Below are 18,025 nucleotides of genomic sequence, written 5' to 3'. Positions count from 1 at the left end.
TAACTCAACGGGCGCTCAGATTTCAAGCAGTCATAACAAGCAAGATGGTAAATCCTCTGCGTTGTGACTGTTTCCTCTGAAAGGAAATACAAAGCTCATGGAGTTAAGGGCGAAGGCTGGAGGAGGGGAGTCGGGGTGGAGTGGAAAAGATGGAAACCACTGTACCACCGCTGCGTAAAAGATCCAAATACATCCACTTATTCCCTTTCGGCCTGATTAGAGAGCACAGGGGAGAATAAAAAAGCAGGTGTCATGTTTTGCAAGAAATTTCAACTCAAAGGCAAGAATTCTGTATAATTTACTCCAAGACTAATTGGAATAACCTTTGAACGAATGGCGCCCGTGGGGAGCAGGTAACGTTCTCTGCGGTCTAACATATAGCTGGGAGATGACGGCTGCTTCTAATTTATTATGAAAACACTGACATATACTGCGGGTTTACATACGTGAGCAACAAGGACTCAAGGCAGGTCCAGCTGCAGAGCGATCAACTGAGTCAGTCTTAACGACAGAGAAATCCACAGTCAACTTTCCATTTGAGTGAAAAGCACTTTAAGCTCTGCAATTATCCTACTGACGGCAGAGAATTAGTGTTGGGTGAAGCCGTGCACTCAGACAGAAGCTTAGAGGGACGTGTGGAGGTGGTGGAGAAGGATGCTGAGACAGAGGGGAATCTCACATGTGAGAGTTTTCATGTGGCTTTTTTTGCTAAATTAGTTAAAAAAACTATTTCAAATGTTGTTTTAGCCTGTTTCATCACAAATATGGAAAGCTCCAAATATGTAACACCGCTCCATCCCGGGCTTCACCTTGGATGTGCAATTAACGTGTTATTTAACGAGTCACATGTGATAGAAAAGTGAAATGCCAAATGCGTAGCATCAAGCTGTGTATCATACATTGCAGGAAATGCCTGTCATCTGGTTGTTGTTCATAACCGGAAAAACTGAAAACGGATATTTATATGCATATTCATATGTCTATCAGTTGTTGGCCATTTCTATCCTTCATCTGTTTTTTTTTTTTTACCAATATTACAATATAAAGGTGAACGTGTCATAACATGGTGTTCATTCCAATTTCAGTTTTTGATTTAAAATTTTATTTGCAAAAATGTCCAAAAACATGTTTTCACTTTGTGGGTTCTGGATTCTTGAGTGCACGCTGATGCAAAAATGAAAATGTACATTTAAAATTAAATGTACGACACAATTACTGTAGTAACAAAAAAAAATTTAATGTGGAAAAAGAACACAACAAGAAACAGATAAACTTGCGCAGGAGAAAAGGGAATGTGATCAAGGCCACTTGTCTGCGATGTTGACGGTGAAGCACATCTGGCGCAGCACTCCAGCAGCGAGGGTCACAAAACTAAAAACAGGTTTCAACAACGTTGGATCCAACTGTTGAAAGAACCAGAAGGCCTGAGGCACATGACCTGAGAGGTCTGATAATCACATCTGACAGTCACGGCAGAGATGTGTGCAACAACCACATGTTGCCTCCACAACAACTCTTTTAATGTTGCGCTCTTTTAATGTCTCCTCTGAGATGATGACTCTCTTCTAAAAAAGTTTTATTGAATCAGTTTTAATGCTCTGCGTTGTTGCCTGGATGGTAATCAGACTCTGGCCAACAGAAACAGGCTTGGTAGCTTCATCAAAGTGGCAAATGAGATTTCAGGGAGGGGTCAGGCCCTTCTTACAGACCTCTTTAACAGGCAGGTGGTCTGAAAAGCTACGTCCCTCCTGGAGGGCGATCCTGTTGTTAGGTGGCAGATAGTATTTCATTGTTGTCTAGAGATCGCTTATTTACACAGACTGTGCACTGTGTCTTTTGCACTTTGACTTTTGACCTTGATGAATGAACTTTTACTCTGGCCATGATCATGCCCTACATTTCTGTTGAAGTGCTGGTACTATGTGTATCCTTGTATGTGTCTTCATTTATAGCCTGACTCCAAATCAATTTTGCTGTAAGGGAAAATAAAGAAACTTTGAACTTTGAGGTTTGAGCACAGATCTGTGGAGCATTGTAGACTGAAAGAACATTTTTAAATTTTATTCTAAAAGTTTCCATAAGTGGAATCAGAGACTGGCGCAAACGTAATCATGTCTGGACCACAGGAGCTATGCTGTGAATATATGCTTTGTTCTTGTCTTACTTTTACAGTCCCTGTGCTGTTGCACTCTCTGTACTGTACTGAATACACACTGTAGTATCAGCCACAGCTGAATAGCAGCAATGTGCTTTTGCCTGGAGCAGAGAGTGATCTTTTTAAAAGGCAGTGTTGTTGTTCTCTCTCGTTCAAAGATGCGGCTCCATCCCGCAAGCTCAACACATGATAATGGTCCATGATATAACTGAAGGGCAGCATTCAGCACGCTGTTCATCACTCTGGCAATGTTATGGTGATAAGATAAATTAACTGCCCCACTGTGGACTGGGCTGGAGGGGTTTTTTTACGCAAAGTGTGAGAAAAAAGAGCAAACAGACGGGGGGCAAGTAGTTTCAGTAGCTGAATACAGTGTCATTTTAAGTGGCAGAGACGACTATTGATGTGCAGTATTTATTCTGCACGCCATCACTTGAGGGGTTAATGCATGAGTTCAGTTTTACCTGCACAACAATGTTGACTCTCTTCTTTGTTCTGTATTAAAACGCACCCTTCTTGTTTGGCTACGATGTTAACAGACGGTTGCTCTTCTACTGTCGCGTTTGCAGCACTCAGTTGTCTTTGTACGTATTCTTTGAAATGGAACTGTAACCTGTGACTGCAGGAATGTATATTGTGTCAGTCACATGCTAATGCATTTTGCTTTCATGTGCGAGCGCAGGCGGAAAAAACAAAACGAGGATCATCATGTAAAAACTTTGCTCCGTAGCACTAATAGTGGTCAATAACTCCGCCTTTAATTTTCCTATTGGGGATTCACCTAAAAAGACTCTTTCACTCAATGTAAAACTCAGGAGCCGGAAGATTTCAGACGTCTTTTTTATGCAATTCTATCTTTGATGTTGTTGTTTTGGATGTAAGAATATGGATATATAACTTTCGGTTCATTCTTTCGAGCAACCTGAGTTTTACGTTGATATTGCACGAAACCTCTGGACATTATATTTATGTGCTATATCTTGTACAGGACTGTAATACATGCGTGAAGGACACTTTTGTACAAGTATTTATTGACGGATGTTTTTATTAACTCACCTATTCAATTTATCTTCCACTTCACATGGGATAAGGCGACTGGCTGCTGACTAAGCCACTCCTATTGAAGGTGGCTCCTCTTTGTTGGAGAATCATTTGCCTGATGAAGGTCCAGGACTGAAACGTTGCAATAATTGCCCCTTTGGATCCACTAATTCTGTTCCTGCGCACCTGCCCCGCAAAATTTTCTCCTGCATTTTATATTTGTCTGTAGATTTTAAGATACCAAGAGCAGATAAGTGTGACTTATTCAACTAAATACAGCACTGACAGTTTGGAAAACAGGCGACTGCTACTCATGTTTGGTGCCACAGTCCTTTTTCTGCAGTGGTGCTCCATGCAAAACCACATGGTATATGACCACAACCAGGAACAGCATCATGCAGCATTTCCAGCTCCAGTCTTATTTATTTAGCAGCACGAGTCCAGCTCGTGCTCATGTATTAGTCTAAGTGCATTTGCTAATGTGTGTCAGCTAATCTCTCTTCCAGGTCGCAGAGAGAGGCCAGTAAGTGGCCTAATGTGTGGGACATAAACGGGCTGGCACATGAAGGGGATCGGAGGAGGGTGAGGGGCGTGTGTGTGTGTGTGTGTGTGTGTGTGTGTGTGTGTGTGTGTGGAGGTTTTTCTCCCCTCCTCAGGTTCCTCAGTTCTAGATGCATGTAGACTGCTGTTTGTGTGTCCGAGGATGTGAGATCCTTCAGAATCACTCAAGTGCCCTCAGACACAGTGAAGAATGTCTTCGAGGGCTTTGAGGCTTTTGCATGACGGTTAATGTATCTGAAATACGACAGATGAAAGAAAATAAGAATAATCACCAAGTTCTCTGTTGTCACAGCAACCACCATCACAGCAATAAAATGATCAATGATAAGAAAGCGCCTTCAATCAGACTATTTCTTCACAGTGACTATATGATATTCTGCTCAGGATGATTCAGTCATATTTTGAAAATGGTGATTCTGGGAAGATTTTCTTTCACTTTGAACATAATTTGTTTTCTTTCCATTTCAAGCTGTTGCAGACTGAAACTGGGCCACGGTGTATTAAGCCTCCTGCAGCCCAGAACCTTTTTTTGACTAAATCCTGGTTCACCCCAGACTGGTAAACATGTTGCTGTTTTGCTGTGTAATACAGTGATTCAACACACTGCAACTTAACAACACACATGCAAAGACACAAACGCGCTGCAAATTCATGCAACACAACAGAAGTGGGAAGGTTGTGTACAGTGGGTTTATCACAGAAACCAGCTACAAACTGTGAAATTATGGGTAAGAAAAACCAAAAGCCTCGACACTAAAAGCTCCATAGAACTGACTGGAACTGCAGAATCACTGGTAATTCTCTGAGTAATCATCACCCACTTCACAAACCAGTAGTCATGTGATCCAAGGTTAATAGGAGAAACACTGCTTCAAGCTGCATTAAGTCAGCATGGATGAGAAGTCCTGAAGAGATCTCCATGGTTGAAAGCTCCAGAACAAGCGAGTAAGTGGACCTTGAAATGACAGCGTTTCATTTAGCTGGAAATGCATTCAAAATGATATTAAGGACAATCGACATGGTTGACACACACACACACACACACACACACACACACCTAGACCTATATTCAGAGATTGTATTTATTTTACTGTAGCTTCTTAAGGCAGCAGCACAAAGGGACAAAGGAATGAAGAGTGAAGACAGCAGACAGGTTGAGGCAGAGGATGCTTCTGTTTCTCCAAAGACTCGAACAACAAGCGGGTCGGAGAAAAATGGAGGTAACTGGAGGGAAACAGGTGAGGGTGAGAGAGAGCGAGAGAGAGAGAGAGAGATGCAGAGAGAATAGGGCCGGGACAAAGGAGGTTCTGGGGCTGACAGTGAATCAAATTCAAAGTGGAGAGAAAATGGGGCAAAATTGGTCACAACCAAAAGGACTATAAAGAGAGAGAGAAAGAGTATAATCAGGAATGGAGTCCACGTAGCTCAGTGTGAGGAAGAATGGGGGGCTAATAGCTTTTATCGGCGGATGGGCTCGTCAACCCTGGAGCGCTCGCCTAGCAACGACGCACCCTGGGCTCCCAGCGATGCGGTCACACAGTTGTCATAGAGATGAGGCACACACGTAAAAGTTTTTACCTCCCCACCTCTTTGCGAGAGGAAAATGATTTTTCGACTTGGAAGCGGTATTTTCCATTCGCAGGTCACAGCTTGTTATCTATGCTGCTTTTTCTGCATGTCTTCACTTTACGTGTGAACAGCTGTTCGAGTAACGGTTCCTGACGTACCAGGTAAAAATAACTCGGCATTATGATTCATCAGAGCCAATCTCAGACCTCTGTGGAGACTTTCTGAATTTGAATTACACCCTCTCTGACCAAAAATACTCTCAATACTTACATGAGTGCCAGGCCGAGGTAGTTGGCAGTGCTGCCCCAGTACATCGGGTTCTCTGTGATGTTGAAGGGAAAACCCGACACCTTCTCATCCATCAGGATGCCAAAGTAATCACCTGGAAAAACACACACACACACACACACACACACACACACACACACACACAGCGGGTTAACGCTGGACCGGGTTCAGATGAGAGAATCTTGGCTGTTTGTTTGATACAAACACATTTCATAACTAAAGTCTGTCCAACGTCTGTACGTGCTTTTTCCCTTCTCAGTGTCACATGAGGCTGGAGAGTATCCCAGCATGCACTTGGCGAGAAGCAGGGGAACATAGCTCCATACATGCCTCCAGGTTAGCAACCAGTACAGGTGGGATTGGTGGACTGTTTCACACTGTTGCCATGGTTTTCCACATTGTCATCGACCATGATGCCGTGTTTTAAACTCAGACCAGACAGATTTCAGTCCGCTTGACATTCTACAATCACTTTTGACACGTTTCTGACAAAACAGCGGGAGACACTGAAGTCCGACTGGTGATGCGCTGTGAGGGAACACGACCTTGGCACCGCACGGCCTTGTTAATGCTGCACTGTCTGGCTGCTCCGCCATCACCAGGCTGTTACTGATGTCAACTGCATGACCTCATGTGAAAACTCTGGAGTGCAAGTTTGATTATTGTAGCAAGAAATGAGCGAGGAAATATCAGTTCGTCTCACTTGTATAATACGTTATAATGGTGTTTTTGTATGTTCTTTCATTTTTTTAAAAAGAGGATAACAGTTTGTGGACACAGTTTTTGACGCAGAGCCAACGGTTGCAGCCCGTGGATGGGTGTTTCCCGCGGCCAGGGCTGACAAACATTTCGAGAACAAGTGTTGTGTGTTGCCAAGAGACCCGCTGTCCACTTCAGTGGTGTGCTATTACCTGGAAAAAAAAAAAGATCATAACATGAGTGTATTAGGGAGAACACCATACAGTGCTGCCACGTTTTCCCAGCTGCCACCTGTGGTAACAGACGTGTTCCCATCCAAACGTAGCACAAATTTTGGCCAAATTTCAAGACACTCAACAAAGAAAGGTGTTATTAGGAGGTTAGTTGACATGAACAGCCCGTGGTGGTATTTTCCAGTTGGGGGGGGGGGGCATTAGGATGAGGTCATTTAAACAGCGCCAGTAAAACCTCAAACTGCTGTGTTGGTCCTACATTATTCAAATGAGAGGATTGATGGATTTTAGCAATTGCTAACAACGTTAGCTCCCCAGCTTAGCTGTGTGTTTGGCCAAAAGATGTTTTAATCAATTAATTAACAGTAACGTCAGCCAGTAACAAAAAGTCAAAGCCCCTGACAGAAAACTATATGGGGGAGTTCTCGCTGCCAATTTCTTCTTTTTGAAAGTTATAATTTTTCACCAAATAAATACACAAGTCAAAACAAACATTTCTTAGCAAAAAATTCATTTTAAGTTTGACAAAATTTAATCTGAACATATTTGTCTGATACCACAAGTTAAACAAGCATCGGAAGTCAAACAAGTGTGTGTGTGTTTTCTCGCGCAGTGTCCACGGAGGTCTTTGGCCTATAACCGAGTTGGGTGCGGCTGAACTAGGACACTTGCTTACTGTAACCTGAGCACTTACCACGGCGCTGTGTAATAAGTTCCCCCACATATTGTGCGCACACAAACACATAGACACACAAACGCATAGACACACAAACGCATAGACACACAAACGCATAGACACACAAACGCATAGACACACAAACGCATAGACACACAAACGCAGGCATAATGTGACCCATTTTACTTATAAGAGGACATGAACATTCAAATACTTCCCTTGTACCTCCGTCGTCCGTCCACCCACACACACACACACACACACACACACACACACAGGCTTCAAGTAGGTAAAATCCACCTGCTGAGTTACACATGTGGTGCTGCTGGCCCTGTTTTCTGTCGAAGAGAGGCCGTTAAAGCCCAAGTTACATAGCGATTTTCATTATGTGCGCTCATTTAAACGCCACAATAAAAAAAAAATAAATAAAGATTATATAAACAAATGTGTTTGGTTTTTTTGAATAGAGAACCAGCTGCCCTGCAGAACAATACACTAACCTCATTCTTCTTTTTCCCTCCAAAGTGACCGTTTACCCATTCAGACTTGAAAGCCAAGCAGAACATTTTATTCCCCCCCCCCGTGTCACTGTTGTTTCATTGTGGTTATGAAAACAGGCGAGCTTGGTTTGCTGAAGAGCAGCGTGGCATCCTAGAAGTTGGAGAAGCGGGTCTGTGATTAGCAGGTTGTGATCGCTGTTCGGCCGTCACATTCAGACTACGGGTAATTTGATTGTGTTGATCTTTCTTTCCGCCCCTGTGCCATCAATTTGAAATCGCCAGGTCACGGTGACTCAAGGAGATATATATAGAACAAATAAGACACATCAACCCCCCCCCCCCCCCCCCCCCCCCACCACCACCACCACCACCACCACACACACACACACACACACACACACACACAACCAGCACTCCAACCCGGAGTCAGCTGAACAAAATAAGTAATAAGCGGCATATTGGAGATGACTAATGAGAAAAGCAAAGGTTATGCAGTGTGGTTTTAGGGAGCTACAGTATATCAGAGGAATATGGGGAATTATCTCATCCCTCAGCTGAGGTATTTACCATTTTTTATTCAATCCCTGACCTTTTTGTTGAGCTGATATCATTATATAACTGCCGTTTCCTCCCCTGTAGCACTTAGAGGAGGATAATGCGTCAGTGTCATTAAAACATATATTTACTGGAGGTTCATTCCAACATTTTTAGCCGAATAGCAGAGCTTGTAATTAATTTTGCACTTCATTGTTTTCGAGAGGCATGCAGGACGTTTCTGCATCAGATACTAATTAGCGGCAGGACGTGAATTCATTCAGCCAGTCAGTGATGCCTAATTAAGCCAAACTTGGAGACAAAGTCCTAAAAGGCTGCGGATGAAATTGTAAAAACTGATGCTGATGAAGATCATGTGATATGGTTGAATGCTCTGGAAAAAGCTATTAAGTGGACCTTGCGATGGGAAGAAAAAATAGTATTTTTTCCAAGGTAAAGAATAAACTTTGATGCTGTAAAAATACTGTTAATTTTGCTAGTACTAGTATATAATAATTATAAAAATCAAAGGGTTTTTCCTCTTGGAAGCATGAATGTGTTCAGGAAATTGCAATGCAAATTTCTTGCGGTTGATACTTTAAATGTGCGCCACCTGCAGGCAGAGAGTGGCAACTACAGTGTACTTTTTTTATTTCTGCTGTTGGTGTCTGTTTGTAGTTTTGTGGTTTAACATTTTTTCCCCTTTTAGCTAAAATAAAACTATAAATAAAACTGGATCGTCTGTCTCACTACACTGTTGTTCATAGTAAACACATTAAAAGACATAAAAAGCCACAGGTTTAAAATATGACATGTTGCCCTCAAACCAAGACTTAACATTACGCGTTTTCAGGCCAACATAGGTCGCACATTTAGTTCACTACAAAAACTACAGCTGTATTAATATCTCAATGACAACTCGTAACACTTTGGCAACAACGACAGAACAGAACCCACTGCTCATTTTGCTTATAGTTTCTTTTCATTTAGCCTCAGCTGCACAGACACTTGATGTTTTTCATTGGACAAATAAATATCACATCCTATAGGAAGCAGCCGAACTGACGTAGTTAAGCTTGTGTAAGCAAGTGGGTATGAAGTGATTATTTTGTTCTAGGCATCCAGCTTTTTGAAGGAGTGTGTGTACTAAGGAGAGATTGCATTCTCATAAATAACTGAATGCATATAATTATCTCCGCTGTGCTGTAAAGAAATGTTTCCGTCTGGGGATAATTCATGCATCACTTGGGCTATTCAGGCAGTTTGTCCTCAATTCCATCTTTACCGATGTTACGGCAGCACTGTTGCTCTGTGTTCTGACTCCCGTCTCTGTGTTGCCATATCACCAAGGAACCTGCCGACCGGCCGATACCGGCACGGCCTGGTTCCCGGTGCTTCTCATTAGTCGCACTGTCGTCCTTGAGCAAAAACTTTACTTATGTTTTGTGCTTTACAGACTTTGGAGAACGAGACATGCCAGCAGTCTCTTGTCATTGGTCTGCTCAATCTGCATGTAAAGTAGACTCCTGTTCATTCACATACGCACCGACTCCGGCCAACTCCTGTCACCTTCTGCTGCTCCGGCTGCCTCCCCACTCTGGTGTCACATGTGGGGATTAGTGGGGACAGAGTGCTGGACTGAGGGCATTTCAATACAGTGATGAACAAAGATGATGCAGGAGCTGAGACACAGTCTGGATCTCGTAGATGACTCACTGAAGTGACTGACCCAGAAACAAGATACCAGCACTCGCCCATATCACCACAATAGCGATTATCATACTCGTGGTCATTTGGATCGATGCCTGGAACGGCACAACAACGGAAAAAGAAACATGTTTGTCTCAGAAGCAGATGGGAAGATATTTGCTTGTGCCGTCGCCTGCATGGAAATGAGCACGGCTGTGTAAATTGGCGCAAACATGTTCACGTGTCTTTCCTCATGTGAGGATACTTACACGCCCTTGTTAGGAAACAGCACGTGTGCACATGCCCCCCCCCCCCCGACAAAGAAGTCCAATCCAAAGATCTCGTACATTTAGTTCAATGTAAATATTATAAATAGTGTGGAAAAACATAAATAGAGGAATTAATAAAATAAAAAGACTAAGGGCCGTATCTTACACCTGGCGCAAAGTGGGGCAACGCAAAACGCGTTAGCCTGCTGCTACCGTCAGCAGGCTAACATGCTCACAATGAACATAACATTTAGCCGATATAACGTTAACATGCTCGCTATCTTATTCCAGCCAATTAGCATTATGCAACGTACAGCTGAGGCTGATGGGAATGTCACATTTGGCTCATGAAGCATCGGAGGAATTACGTTTCGAACCAGAAATCGATGACAGTAGGATTCATCCTCTTGAGACCATGAGTAGCTTCACAAAAAACTGAATGGCAATCAAGCCAGTAGTTGTTGTTGTTGTTGCTTTCATTTACTTTACTTATTCATAAATGTAAAATACAGAGGAAAATGATTTTGGCTTTGGTGTTTGTGTGTGTGTGTGTGTGTGTGTGTGTGTGTGTGGTCCTGGAATGAAGAGTGATTTTAATGTAGGTGCGTACAGTTGACTGAATGATTCAATAAAAATATTCCAGAAAGAAATCTTTCTGCTTTCGGGGGAATGAGGCTGTGCATGTTGCACTTCTTATTTAATTAGTTCCCTCTGGTGTTTTATTTAGAACTGAAGGTCAGTGTAACATCACGTTGACTGCAGGTTTCTCTGGATGAGATCCTCAGCTAAATTTAATATGCTGTAAATACTCTCACAGCATCAAGTGCTATTTATTGAAGACTCTTATTAATTGAATGCAAACAGATATATTTGCCAGTGTCGATGTCACGAGTAATGACTTCATTTGTTTGAAAGAACACGTTTTTAAAGGAAACAATCTCTCTCCATTTATATGGCAGAGTGTGAGTCAGTCGAATCCCAACTCTCATACAGTAATAATACACAAGCATGAACACATGACTGTGGTATTAGAGAGAATTACAGTGTTTCTGGTCACTCCTCCGTTTTCAATATTACTTGATACTTATACGGTTCAACAATTAGTGGCGATCAACAAAAAACACAAAATTGTTGCTCAAATTATTTCCTTTAAGTTCCTAATCACTAAATAATCGTTGATCAATCTAATCTTTGAGGATCTGCAAAGACATTAGATAGATATTTCTTGGACACCCACCTAGGAAGGTTCCAGTGAATCCCAGAGCCAGGAAGCTGCTGACCACCAGTAGGGTTCCCAGCACCATGAGAGCTACCCCAGTGTAGAAGACGCCCGTCCCGTCCATCACGTCCCACCTGGCTTGCGCCTTCATTGCCGCTGTCACACTGCAGAAAACAAAGAAAAAAAAAGAACTGTAAACACCTTTGTTTAACCCCAAACTGTAACCTGCAATGTTTGATGTACTGCATGGACCCAATCACAGACCTTTGCTGTGGATTCAAGTAGTGACATCATCCACACAAGAGGAAAAGCGGGGTTCGCATCACAAGGGCAGTCATTCGCTGACTCACTCACTGGGTTCACCTTTTGCAGATCAGAGCTAAAGCAAGTCTGAGACCTTTAACTAGGATTACACTGATAAAAAAAAATAATAAAAAAAAGCCAAACAGGAAGTGTCTATACGTCACACTTTTGGTAGCCATCAAAATTTGCCATTGCAGACACCATCTAAAGTCTCCCACCATCGCTTCTAATGCATCAACTGCATGTGTGTGTGAATATAAAGCGAGTGCTTGTTAAGAGACGGAGCTTTTAACTCTCCCTGACGTCACTCTCCACCGTGGCCGGCGCTCACTGATGATATGAAAGCCATGAATTGTGTAAGCGTGGTCATACAGTAGAAGCATTTTCCTTCTGTACCCACTGTGTCATCCTCAGGTCTTTGGATGAAGAGCGTCTGAAAGGTCGAGCGTGTCGTCTTTAAGAGGTGGTTTTTAATATTGCTGGTATGACTGCAGAGTGCCGACACCAAGGATGAATCAATGCTAAGATGTCAAAATTGATTTAAACCCTACAGCATTTATTGCTTGAGTTCAGATTAGTTTGCAGTTCAGAGCATTAACACTTCCAAATCCACCTATGGAGAATTAAACAAAAGCTAAAGTGGTTCTGCTAAAGCTAATTAGCCTAGCTTGGAGTAGCAGAACATGGCAAGTGCAGTTCACAATTTTGACCCTAACCCTAAAACTTTTAAAGTCATTTAAGTGTAAATACCATGTTTTCACATTATATTCCACTGATGTGCAATAAAAGTGCAAGAATCGTGCATATTATTATTTTAGACTTATTTCTGAGCATCACTGTTTCTTAAAACTGACACCACAACCTCCAGAGGAGATTCTCCCGCTCTACACAGGCTTCCTCTGCTTTGACCAAATTTGGATTTCTGGCTCCAGCGAGCGAGTATTGGCAGTGAGCGATATTCCCACATCCAGTCTTCTAAACTCCCTCGTAAATAACAAATCCCTGGCATCTTTCTCATGTTGGCAAACGGTGCACGTATATTACTCAAGCCAAACAAAAAGTACTCCATCTAGCTGTACGTGAGATACATTGATGGAGAAATGCAAAGTGTTTGAATGTGGAAGCTTTCAAAACTTTCAAAACCGAGAACTTTAAACACAGATTTACCGGGAGGATCTGTTTGCTCTTATGTATAAAAGGTGCTAGATAAATAAAGTTTGCAAGTTTAAAAACGGTTTTATTGTGGGTATGTAAAGGTACGTTGAAAGCATCACATTAACTTAATAAACAGGCTTAAATGTGGAATTAATCGTCCAATATGCAAAATCTTTATGCAAGACTAGTGATACTGTTCTATGTATGTTTGGCCCCTTTTTTACAGTCTTAATGGTTCTGGAAATGGGTTTTGTTAAGGCTGTCATGTCCCCACTGCTTCTAAACTTCACTGCAGGTCAAAAGTGAAGTCTCTGCGGTGCTGAAAGGATTTCCTGGTGCTGCAGACTATAATGGAACACACACAGGCGCTGGCTGGAGGTGGATGCAGCTTTGTGTTTGCCATCATTAACCCACACCTGTGTGTTGCCATCTGGCAAAAAACTGGGTTACGAGGTCTGTGCTTGTGAATCTTATGGCATTCTCCCTTTGTCAAGAGGGAGCAGGAAGTGTAATGTGATGCAGCGTGTCAAAGAGCGACCGCTGGGCTTTCTGTTATGTAAGGCGGTCCGGCAAGGCACACTGCTGGGATTTGGATTGGATAAAAAAAGACGGGAAAAGGGGGTCTCTGGGGGACGGAGCTCTGGGCAGGTGGTCTCAGTGGGTGAGAGCCACTGACCGCTGGATGTACCAGAACAGCTGATGACGGGTCACTGCTGATGTAGCTTCAGAAATACAGGAAAACTTTCTTTAAGCAACTTGTTGATTGATGCATGCTCTTTCCCACCACAGCATTATATTCTATGAACATTAACACAAACAGGGGTGATGGAATCAGACTCTGAGGAAGGAAGGACCCACATATTTGTTCTCTTTCTACCCTTCAGGATGTGAAGTGTTAAATGTTAAATGGAAAGTTATAGAGAGCCGGGGAGGGAAGGTTCAGTGTGGGAGTCAGACAAAGTCGCTTTGGCAATGAGCCACTTTACAGCAGAGCTTACAAAAGCAAGAAGCATGAGGAGCGAGGTCTGTGATTTCACGCGTTTCGCTCTGAAATTATGGAATTTCATCTGCAACTTCAGGCTTGAAGCTTAAAACTGTCCCCAAGTTAAGACAGCTCAAGCGTCTCCACTGCATTAAAAGGTGCTGACGCCTGCGAGAGCTACGTAGAATATCGTTCTATATCCATGCTCTCCTGTCTGCCCCGAAACACTACAGCCAACTCACAGCTACGCGACCCGATCCAGACTACAGTCAACAAACACTCATTAAGCCCAACGGACCGACCGCTCCCCGTAATTCCTTTGAATCCTCGGTGAAGTCTGGTTGATTATTAATGTTACAAACGGGGGAAATAACCACCGTGTATCATGGCAAACTGCTGCTCATCAATTTCTTATTCTTGCTTGCCAAAGAGGAGGAAATGGATGTGTCTTGCTTGCCAGGGAAAAATACTAATTATCTACTTCTTCTGAAGTGGATGTGTCTCTGTACCGTCTGATCTTTGTCCTCTTTTTAATGGAAAATGTGTCAAAAAGTCAAAATGTGACATATATTTCCACCTGCAGCAGGAAGACGCTTGTTTCAATCACTTCACATGCCCACATGCACACGTGCAACATGTTATGAATTGTGACATTTCACAGAAATATAACAGTTAAATGCTGCATCAATTTTGACCAACATGCGCCTCTGACGTAGCATTGAACAGGAACCATACTGTCACAATACGGTCTAACAAAAGCAGATGGCTGACGTGTCGTTTCTACCACAGAAACTTTAGAAAGTGCATAAAACAGAAAGGTTGTATCTCCCGCTCGTGCACAGCTGGAGACACGTGACTTTTAGTTACTTATTCAGTATTCCTGCCTGCTTGAAATTAAAGTCAAGACCTTTGGGTGAACGTACTTTACTCAGGGGACTTTTACTAGGGATGCAACTGACAATTTTCATTATTGATTCATCTGCTGAATGTTTTCTTGATTAATCTATGAATTGTTTTGGCCATAAAGTGTCAGAAAATCTGAAGCCTGAACGACATTCAGTAAGGTGCAAAGCAGAAAAGTCTCAGGGAGTCAGGTTTATCAGCGAGGGCCGGGTGCAGCAGCGCTACATCACCTGAATCCCCGTGGGTCATTCACATGCTCATGAATATGTAACTGAGTCAAAGTGGGACAAATTCAACTTCACACCGACACAAACAACAGTAATCTAACTGTAATTCGATGATGTGTGAAACTTAATTTATGCACGGTTGTTCTATTTTAGGCATCAGACCTGTTATTAACCTCATAAAGTTTCTCTGCTTGTTGACTCATCTGCCCTGAAGACGGTGCTATTTACAGTTTTTCTACAAGTGAACACATCGTATGGCGTGGCCTTCCAGATGATGTCTATATTTAGATACATAGATAATTACATTTATTTAAATTTAATCAGTCATTTTTATTTTTATTTTTTTCTTTCCTCCTTTCTCATCTTGTATGATGTTATTTTTATGAGTGAATAAATGAAATTAAAAACCTCTCGACTGAATTTTATGTGAACAACTAATATCTCAACAGCAACGACTCCCCTGACCTTTCCTCTGCTTCTACCAGCAGCTCAAACGTTTCATTTATCCATTAAACTTCAGCACGTTGTTACTCAAAACTAAATATATTAGGATTATATATATATATATATATATATATATATATATATACAGCGTCACTGTTGTACAGTGGTTGCATTTTAGAAGAAACAATTTTCCAACCAATCTCAAGGTTTTCATCCGTTGTAGATAAGAGGGAAAAACATGACAGATGAACCGGTAAAATAAAACACTTGCTCAACTCTAAATTAAAAACAGAAGGAAGGAAATCATTAATATTTGATGGGTCGATCATATTTCTGAATATGGGTTTTGGTTCGTCCTATTTTTAGCTTTTAATATTCCCCAAGCATAAAACAAAGAGAGAGCGGAAGCGTAACATTTTTATTTTTAATACTAGTAATGAAATAAAAAATATTGTAAATCCCAATCCTCCCAACTCATTGGGCTTCCTGTTAATAGCAGCGGCGCCAATTAAACACACTCAGCTAATTAAGAAATTGACTTGTTAAAGCCCCCGGAGCTTTCCCCTACAGCTTTATTATTAGAGGTAATCAGTGGAGAGGATCACTGCTGTGTGCTGAGCAGATAATAATACCCCTGCATCCTCTGCACGTCTGTCAAACAGCCCAGGACTCTGTGGTGCATCTATAAAAAGATGCAGCTGTCAGTCAGCTGATCAACAGTGTGTATGTGTAAGTCAATGAGGCAGATATTTCCGCAGCTCCACAGTGAAGCAGTGACGTAGTTCGTCTGCAGGCCAATTGGTCAACTTGTAGAGAAATGACACGTGTTTCCACTGTGGCCTCACAGCAAAGGGGCAATTATGCTGAAGCCATTCATCGCCTGCTTGGTAGCGGGGGTCAGCCGCAGCCGAACCACGAGGGTCTCCTCCCGCAAACAAAACATTAATGTGCATTTTCATGTGTCGACCTCTCAGTGTTTTTGTATCTTTTAACAGATATCAGCTTTACTGGAACTGTTTTCTGACTGCGTCAAGTTTAAAACCCCTCTGATACGACCAACAGCGGAGCCGTGTAGCATTCGTACCTGACCTCGGTTGTTATGGTTACCACAATAAACACGCTATAATGTTAATATGATAGCAGTCATGGCTTGATTAGGTTCAGGGAAATGGTGATTTGGGTTAAAATAAGTACTTCCTCAACATTAGACGATCTTTGTTGTCATAGTTACAATATGTCATGTGTTTTGTTGTTACTCACTCTAAAATGTTTTAAATTATATCCTCAAATGTGACATAACACTGAAACATGGGACAAACCATCAGTTTCAATTATTTCAACTTCAGCTGTGGGTGCGTTATCGTCGGGTGGGTAAGAAGAAAAACTACATTAACAATGAGCTTCAGCTACTAAACACAAAGGGAAGCTGTTTAGTTCGTCCAAAACTTATAATAAATGCAGACTGTAAAAAACAATCCCTCAGCCATTTTTAATATACAGAAGCTTAAATCTTCAACTTTTTCTCATGGAATCCACATATTCTTTAATGAAAGTTGTTCAGCTTTTGAACTGATCATTTAACTGGGAGAGTTTCGCGCCCATTGAAGCCGTAGACGTGCACCGACCGCAAGTCATGTAACAGTGTCCGTGGGAAAACTGTTATGTTATCATGCAGTATACGTTGTGTAATATTGAAGGTTTGTGAATGCAAGTCTTGTGTATGTGAATGTGGATTCCTAAGAGTTAAGATCACGTCTGTGGTTTGCTACTTGCGTCATTCTATGAAACTGTTTTTTAAATTTTAAACGCCTGCGGGCTTTTTCTTTCCCAACTATATATGGTACATTTAAAAGCTGTAAACGTCTTTGCTTTGATCAGCCGCCACATTAACCCTGTGGAAGTAGTCATTTAGTACTATGGGGTATTCAAGACGTTAAGTAATACTAATTAAATTTGCTCAGGTTTTCAGAAACGCTTTCACTGGTTACACAGGGTGTTAATTATAATGTACATGTAAGTGTCAGGCAGTAAGGCAAGTCACACCACATTCAGAAAAGCAGCAGCAGCAGCATCTGATTTTTGTTTAACCAGCAACCAATCAAACTGCCAGTGTTTTCACCCCCGGTGTGGCGGCAAAGCACGAAACACCAGCAACACAGCCATCAACAGAGATCGACATTACACAGCATCCGCAACAGCAACAGCAACAACAGCAACAGCAACAGCAACGGCAACAACAGCAACAACAGCAACAGCAACAGCAACAACAGCAACAGCAACAACAGCAACAACAGCAACAGCAACAACAGCAACAGCAACAACAGCAACAACAGCAACAACAGCAACAGTAACAACAGCAACAGCAACAACAGCAACAACAGCAACAGCAACAACAGCAACAACAGCAACAACAGCAACAGTAACAACAGCAACAGCAACAACAGCAACAGCAACAACAGCAACAACAGCAACAGTAACAACAGCAACAGCAACAGCAACAACAGCAACAACAGCAACAACAGCAACAGCAACAACAGCAACAACAGCAACAGCAACAGCAACAACAGCAACAGCAACA

The 18,025-nt window shown here is 42.1% G+C and overlaps 1 protein-coding gene across 6 annotated transcripts in view; it reads right to left on the bottom strand.

The window, feature by feature from the left end:
- The window catches only part of pemt (phosphatidylethanolamine N-methyltransferase), an 81,837-nt gene that overhangs the window by 9,803 nt on the left and 54,009 nt on the right, over positions 1–18,025 (bottom strand). For 4 of the 6 annotated variants that reach the window (XM_056366570.1, XM_056366573.1, XM_056366572.1 and 1 more), the window contains 3 exons: positions 11,452–11,597; positions 5,597–5,708; positions 4,416–4,712 (listed from right to left, as the gene is read on the bottom strand). In XM_056366570.1, coding sequence (XP_056222545.1) covers positions 4,580–4,712; positions 5,597–5,708; positions 11,452–11,597 — 391 coding nt within the window. In that variant the 3' untranslated portion in view covers positions 4,416–4,579. Of the gene's footprint in view, positions 1–4,415; positions 4,713–5,596; positions 5,709–11,451; positions 11,598–18,025 lie in introns of those variants that run through there. The other 2 variants (XM_056366575.1, XM_056366574.1) reach the window with 2 other exon arrangements.

The sequence above is a fragment of the Seriola aureovittata genome, chromosome 21, assembly GCF_021018895.1.
Source record: "Seriola aureovittata isolate HTS-2021-v1 ecotype China chromosome 21, ASM2101889v1, whole genome shotgun sequence".
Classification (NCBI taxonomy): domain Eukaryota; kingdom Metazoa; phylum Chordata; class Actinopteri; order Carangiformes; family Carangidae; genus Seriola; species Seriola aureovittata.
Note: the sequence above shows the minus strand (reverse complement) of the source record. Positions and strands in the feature narration are given on the sequence as shown.